At 38.8% G+C, this 7,641-nt stretch overlaps 1 protein-coding gene across 2 annotated transcripts in view; it reads left to right on the top strand.

Moving 5' to 3' along the window:
• hibch (3-hydroxyisobutyryl-CoA hydrolase) overlaps positions 1–6,319 on the top strand; it is a 28,052-nt gene extending 21,733 nt beyond the window's left edge. For both annotated transcript variants that reach the window (XM_035676398.1, XM_035676399.1), the window contains exons 9-14: positions 1,432–1,518; positions 1,672–1,730; positions 2,791–2,872; positions 3,857–3,976; positions 4,465–4,498; positions 4,663–6,319. In XM_035676398.1, coding sequence (XP_035532291.1) covers positions 1,432–1,518; positions 1,672–1,730; positions 2,791–2,872; positions 3,857–3,976; positions 4,465–4,498; positions 4,663–4,778 — 498 coding nt within the window. In that variant the 3' untranslated portion in view covers positions 4,779–6,319. The remainder of the gene's footprint in view (positions 1–1,431; positions 1,519–1,671; positions 1,731–2,790; positions 2,873–3,856; positions 3,977–4,464; positions 4,499–4,662) is intronic.
• The last annotated feature ends 1,322 nt before the right edge of the window (positions 6,320–7,641 follow it).

Here is a 7,641-nt window from a genome sequence, read left to right as displayed (position 1 = left end):
ATAAAACACAATTTCTTCAAACAGCACAATAAAAAGATTTGACTTTGTCTTAGATTAAGGCACCTGAAGCATTATTTTTATATTTTTTATTAAAGCAATGATAACAGCTGCTTCATTTACAAGACAAGACAGCTTGAAACTGAGAAGTTGTGCAAGTGGTCTTAAAATAAGGAAAATAATCTGGGATATTCTACAAACCATTGTTGTAACTTAATTGTAGCTCCATATTAGCTTTAAAAAAGGGCTCCTTTCCCAGAAACAAGGCTTTTTTATTCCTTTCTTGAGATTCCTTTTTTGCTGTGTATTGCTTTCAGTTCATTATGTAAACCACTTAACAGCCGGTGCACTGTGTGAGGTGATGGTGATGCTGCTGGGACGAGTGCGGGGCGGGAGCATGGTGGGGGAGGTGAGGTTAAGGCTCCACTGGAAAGCCGGATGTTGAGTCACTGGGTGTCTCACTCTTGTTTAAAAGTGCCAGCGTACAGTGGCCGGTCCAGAGGACAGGTTGTGTTTGTCTTGCTGTTGGCGTGAGGTCAGAACAGTGGGCGGCAGAGTTTGTTTAAGGCTGTAACCTTGGTTTTCAGGACAGACGAACGGTGGGGTGGATTCAGTTTATTTTACAATACTTACAGCGGACTTTGACCAAAAACAAGGCTGGAAAAATATCAAGTCTGATTGATAAACTTTGGTTGAGAATAACAATCTTTAGTTTAGAAACTGGGGTTGTCATGCATCCTGGAAAACATGGAAATTTAGGGGCTAGTTTTCCAGTTATGGAAACGCCTGGAAATCAACTACAATGACCAAATATCCTGGAAATAATCTCTGTTGTCCAGGAAAATTCTAACTAAGCCCTTCACTCGGGTCAGCTACGTACATGTATTTTGTGTGAAACTCGACTGTTTGTATGATAAGTTAACCAGAATAACACTTCCCTTGTCATTCCTGTTCCCATGTCAGTCAATCTAGCTGTTCACACCTGCTCACACTCGTTGTGGTTGATACATAAATGCACAGTGATGTTAATTGTAGCAAACAAACACTTTAAGGTTCAAGATTGCTTTATTTGTTCCCAATGGTAGATTTGGTTTGCAAATCTGGTTGCTGTCCTGTATCATCGAGAAAAACTGGAAAATGATTTTTAAAAAGAGTGGGAACTACGAAGAAATCATAACCCAAATTAAAAACTATTTCAGAGTGTACTTACACTGTCTCACATGCTGCCTGATTAGTTCAAACCTGCACATAAATCCACAGAAGGAGAAATCAGCAAATCCAAAGCAACCAATTATTTAAAAATGTCTTTCCTTCCTGAGAACCCAGAGGGAAAGACGATAAAAGACTGAAACTCGTAGAATCAACAAACAAATACATTTACAAGCATTTTTTTTTTTTTTTTCTGTTTTAATGTCAAACCTTCTACTTCAACAGATCCCAGACCTGGAGAAGGAGCTGGTGGACTTGAAGTCTCCCTCTGCTGAAGACGTCTCCAGAGTGCTAGAATCCTACCAGAACCAGGTTAGAATCTTTACACATACCATAAACCATAAATAAGACTGAAGTTGAACTTAAGATATCCGAAACCCTCCGACCTCTGTTTTCATGTGAACTGCTGAGAGTCTCAGCCTCAGTCTCAGTCTGTGTTGATCATTTTGTGTTCTCTGTCCACAGAGTAGTCTGGATTCTGAGAAGCCTTTTGTCTTGGACAAGCACATGTCTGATATTGACAGGTAGGCCTTAAATATAATATAATATAATATAATATAATATATATCATATAATAAACATAATCTGACTGATGTGTCATAAAAACTGGTAAACAAACAACAAATACCATGAAAAGACCAAAACTAACATTGTTTTCAAACCTAGAACATATATATCAATAACTATAAATAAATAATTTTAAAACTCCGTCTAACTCAAGTGGGTGTCGGGATCCACACCACAACTTTTACAGTAATGACAGTAACGAACAATATCGTTTGAATTACTTTCAAACCGATTTGATGAACAATATTTTAGTATATAACTTCATAAATGCTTAAAGAACTTTTTACAAAACAGAATTTTTCCTGAAACATACTACCAAACTGTCTTTAGCGCTGATGGCGTCTCAAGTTTGTTTGGTCCTTACTGATTTTCTCTCATACGGAAGAATGAATACATTTTAGCAACTCTCATAACAGAGTGTTGGATTCTCCTAACACGGTTCCATCAACACATTTGTATATAAACAGGTGTATATAGTGTAAATGTAACTACATGTACTACTGTATTTCTCTTATTTTATTTTTATTTAAGGTGTATTTTCTTATCTATTGTGTTGTGTTGTGTCTTGAGCTGCCGTAACAAGTGAATGTCCCCAGTGTGGGATCAATAAAATTGATCTTATCTTATCAGTGTAGATGCTCACATCGTTATCGTATTTTTATAGTTGTGGTTCTCCGTGCGGACAGCTCTTTAATCTGTCCTACCCTGCTGTGGCACTCTGCCACAGCAGGGCAGACTCTCCAAGACCAATCAATCTCCAAACGCTGATCAGTAGTTTCCTAAAACAGCAGCAGCACTGTAGTTTTACCAGATGTTATTCAAACAGCAAATAGTGTATTTATTGGGGAGTATTTTTATTTTAGATTTGATTTTAATTGACGTACACTTTGTTGATGACAGAAAAAATATAGAATATCACAAAAGGGACCTGAAAGCATCACAACAAACACAAATAAGAGGTTACTGTTCTTAACCTGCTGAAAACATGAATAAATGTTGGTCTTTTCCTCCTCTCAGGCTGTTCAGCGGCAGCAGCGTGGAGGGCATCGTGCAGAACCTGAAGGCAGACGGATCAGAGTTTGCTAACAAGCAAGCTGAGGTGTGATCCTGACCTGCAGCTTTTAGCTGATTTTAGTTTGTTCTCCAAGTAACTGTACAGAAATCTAGCAGCACTGGTGCAGAGGCATGCTGACAGCCTTTTACTGTCACACATGTACCTGCTGTATATTGTGCTCATAGAAACATATTTTAAAGAACTGCTGTACAGTCCCCTCTGTGCCGCTCTGTTACGCAGATAAATCCCACTGGCAGTGCTAGATGGAACTAGGGCATTATTTGGCTTTAGTATATGTTGGTAATTAGTAGTTACCTCAGTTTAAGCACTTAATGGGGTTAGTCTTAGTCTTGTGTCTTTTAAAAAAATCCCTCCTGTGAGATTTCAATGCTCTTAAGAGACCACAGTGGCTTCATTCCACAAATTTTCCTTTAATGATTCTAAAACTGACTCTTTGTGTATGTGACTCTTGTCTCGGGTTGTACATTTCACGCCATTTCCACCCAAATGCTCCAATGAGATCAAATCTAGGTAGGAAGGCGTATATGCTTATGCAACAGTGCACATGCCCCACATAAGAGCCCCCTCTCAACACCCCTCCCCTGTTCACTCAACGTCCACTCCAGGATTAATAATACTGTCCCACCAGTCTGCTGCTCTGCACTGACTCATAATGACCTGTTTGTTGTTTCATTTGTGACATTTGAAATGAAGTTCACATTTTCTGGCTGCTTTCATTCTGCTGGATTCCACAAACATGTAAACACTTCCAGGATTCGTTCTAACCACGAAAATCTGAATTGGAGCCAATGAAGGGGGGTGGGTGTTTATATTTATTATAAACCCACTTCCTTAGTTCCTACTACACCGCTGACTCACTGTCCTGCCTTTCACATTAAACATTCAAAGCCATCTTAATCCTTAGTTACACATCGCTTTGCCTCTTTTTTCTTTTTTTTGTTATCTAAAATCCGATCATCACCATCTTTCTGTCTGAGTCTCTCACACAGCCTGTGTCTCCTCTCCCAGACACTGGCCAGGATGTCTCCCACGTCCCTGAAGATCACCTTTAAGCAGCTGCAGGCGGGTGCAGCTCTGAGCCTTCCGGACGTGTTGGTGATGGAGTATCGACTGAGCCAGGCCTGCATGGTAAAAAAAAAAAAACCCAGTGGTTTAGTTCATTTGTTATTAGAGTAATATATAAAAAGGACTTCATTAAAGCTGGGAAGTACAAATACTTAGTTTCTGTACTAATTTTTATCTTTTAGTATTTATATTTCGGACAACTTTTAACTTTTACTCCCTACATTTTCCCATAAATATCTGTACTTTCTACTCCTTACATTTTCAAAACAGGCGTGTAACTTTAGTTTTAATGCATTTGAGGGGGAATTATTGATTATTATTGTTATTTTTTGCATCATTGCGCAACTTCCCAACATCAATAACAGTGCATATCATGCATGACACATGGCGAAAAAGAGGCGGAGAATTAAATTAAAATTGAATCCCCTTTTTTACTAAATGTAACTGATTACGTCTTTTTCTCTAACAGCAACAGATTACATAACTCTTTTACATGTAATCCATTACTCCCCAAGTCTGCATCTCATGTGATTGTTTCTGTTGATTTTCAGAGGGGCTGCGACTTCTACGAGGGTGTCAGAGCTGGTAAGTGAGTGGATGGGAAACAAAAGAGGAAAATGGTGGATTTCAGTGATGTAGTGTAATTTATATGGAGCCATATAGAACGGAAGTACAATGAAAAACAAAGTAATATTGATTCAAGAGGTTATTAAAGAGTCATTAAATAATAGTTTTCTGCATGTTTACAGTACTGGTTGACAAGGACCAGAGTCCCAAGTGGAACCCATCCACGCTGGAGGAAGTGTCTGAGCAGACCATGGAGCAGTGCTTCTCCTCGCTGGGAGAGAAAGACCTGACTTTCTGAAGACTGTCAGCCAGCAGCTGCTTCCCACTTTCAATACACACACCACTAAGCCTTTGCCAGGCCTGCTGTCCCCACATCCCTTTATGGTCTGTGAGAGAACTGTAGTGCTGAGGATGAGAGAAAGTTATTTCATGACAAGTACATACATAGGTCATATACCTAATAGTTTGGACTCTGTACTATTAAATACTGTGGTGACATTTTACAGGAGACATCCAGGCTGCTCCTCTGCAGCTGAGGAAAAGAATCTGATTCACGTTCACAGCCAGAAATCTAAAATAGTAACAGAAGAAGTAGCCTTATGTGTCACACACGAAAAATGTTTAGAGTAAACTTGCTCTGCAGCAGAGTGGAGTCTCTTCTGCTGTAAATTCAAGAATCTGCCGCACCGCAGCATTAACAGGAGGACATAGGAGGGCGAATATGATCTCATCACTGAGTGCTTTATTACATTTCCTGTGGGTGTTTGTTGATGTGACATTGATCAGCATAATCTGTATTTCTGCTGTGTGGTCACTTGTTCTAATTTAGATAATGTATTGTCTCCATTTCTGCAGTTTTTGTCTCACATGAATAAAACAAGTATTCTCTGACATATGAAACCAACACTCCCAAGACAAACAGCAGATTCAGAAATATGTCTGTATTTGTACTCAATGCATTTACATGACTGTAGACAAATATGGTTTCAGCAGTTTGAAATGTGTGTGTGGTATCGTGTCACTGTTTTTGAGTAGGAATCAAATCACCCCCCCAAAAATCAATAGCTGCATTATTTATGAGACAACCAGTCAGATTATGCAGCCATCCTGGAACAGAAGGCAATAAAGAGAGCTGGTAATGTAACATAAACTGTCGTGTGTTATTGGTAAGTGAAGAAACTGCTCCGGTATAAAAGGAACTACAGTTATTGGTGGGCAGGAACTTTTATGAGCTGCTTATAAAGTGTCCTTGTAAAATAGTGACCGGTCTTTATAAAAGTGCCTTTGTTATCAAGCACTAGGCTGCTGCTCTGATATAAAGTCTGCAAAGTAAACACTTTAATTGCATGTTGGGTTACAAACCGCTTTGTTCCACCTACAGTGCTGGCAGGAAGTCTTACATATTTTATTTTATAGGTATATTTGTCTGTTACAAAGGTTACGTTCACACTGCAGGCACAAGTGGACCTGTGTGGAACTGTACAATAAACCCAAATAGTTGAGTTTTGAGTAGATTATTTCCCGTAAATATAGCATCATAGATGAGATTTTTATACAATCCCGTCTGTATTATGTATTTTATTTAGATTTTTAAGAATCATACATACTTATAGGTTTATTTACATACTTCTTTTTTGACAGATTCAGTGTTTTCTTTTGGCCATTGTTCTGTTAGCTCTTTGGTTGTTTTAAACTGCGTACTTTTCTAATGCAGAGAGTGAAGGCTCTGTGAATATAGTTTGTGTTCACGTTTTCAAGGTTTAGGTCTTAATAATCCAAACTTTAACTTTTGTTAACAGTGGAAAAAGAGAAAATAAAATATTGGCCTTCTGTGTTTAATGTTTTAAGTTTTTTTACACCCCGTAAAATCCTTTACAACTTTAATTCATATCTGTTTTAATTCTCCTCTACCTGTCTCAATAATCTCATTTCAATAGCAGCCTCTTATAATCTGTGCACCTCCAACTGCTGCAGCCAGTTTGAGACTCTTTCAGCCATCAGGCAGCTGGGATGACCTCCCACATACTGTAGGCAATAAACTGCTATAAACACAGAGAACGCAGTGTTTCTCTCGACGTCGCAGATAAACCCTCGTGCTTTATGGCTTCCATTTGCTCTTCAAACAAGCGCTGGCCAGCAGTCACTTCCAAATCCTCTTGTTTGTCCTCTTTGTGGCTGAACTTTTAACCTGCTGTGTGTTGACTCTCATACAGGATGCAGCATATCCTCTCCTGCCTGGTTCGACGAGTCTGTATGTGCCGCTAATGTGTTGAAAAACTGAATTGGAAAGTAATGATGAAATATTTCAGTAATGATAGAAGGCATAAATCTGATTTATTGGCATCATCAGCTTTTACACACACACACACACACACACACACTGTATGTACAGTTTGCAAGTTAAATGGATATTGTTGTACTACAGGAATATGCAAAAAGTCACACATTTTAAGTTATTTTATGATGAAATATTCACAGGCCGACATGTATCGTCTTACAGAGCTGCGTCCCGGAGGCTATTTTTCACTTATTTGGCAGCAGACAAATCCTGGAAACTGTTCATCAGGATATTGTGCTTCACTTTATAGTCAACTTCACCACTCTTTGACTTGTACATCAGAGGCATTGTGGGTACAGGCAGGGGCGGATCTAGAGGGGTGTAAGCTGCCACAAACCAATTTGAGGTCAAATTTGACATTAATTTAGATTAATTTTATTATTTAATGATCTGTTATGGACACATTTTAGACTAATTGATAGGTTTAAGTTCAATAAACGATGAATATTTGAGATATTTCTAATGCCACCTTTAGAGATTTGTATTCAATGCTTTACTAATGTGCCATAATTAATGTTTTTGAGTTTAAATATCTTCATTTGGGGGCTTTTCTAAGCAACTATTGATATATGTGATTGTCTGTGATTTAATCAGCAGATATTCCTACCATCCCTCAATAGTCTTCTCTGGCTAACCCATGACTATTTCTCTAGATCCCCCCTGGGTACAGGAGTCCAAACTCTGTGATCACCTGCACCAATAACGGTGATATAACACTAACCTGTGTCATAGGTAGTGTTTTATTGCAGTGGTTTTCAAACTGGGGTCTGGGATCTGGTTGTAGGGGGTCCCCAGCAGGAAGCTGGAACAACCAAGGAAGAAA

This window comes from Morone saxatilis, unplaced genomic scaffold (genome assembly GCF_004916995.1).
Source record: "Morone saxatilis isolate NCDOM2014 unplaced genomic scaffold, NCSU_SB_2.0 Contig5, whole genome shotgun sequence".
Lineage (NCBI taxonomy): Eukaryota > Metazoa > Chordata > Actinopteri > Moronidae > Morone > Morone saxatilis.
The sequence above is the reverse complement of the archived record's forward strand: the minus strand, read 5'-3'. Positions and strand labels throughout refer to the sequence as shown.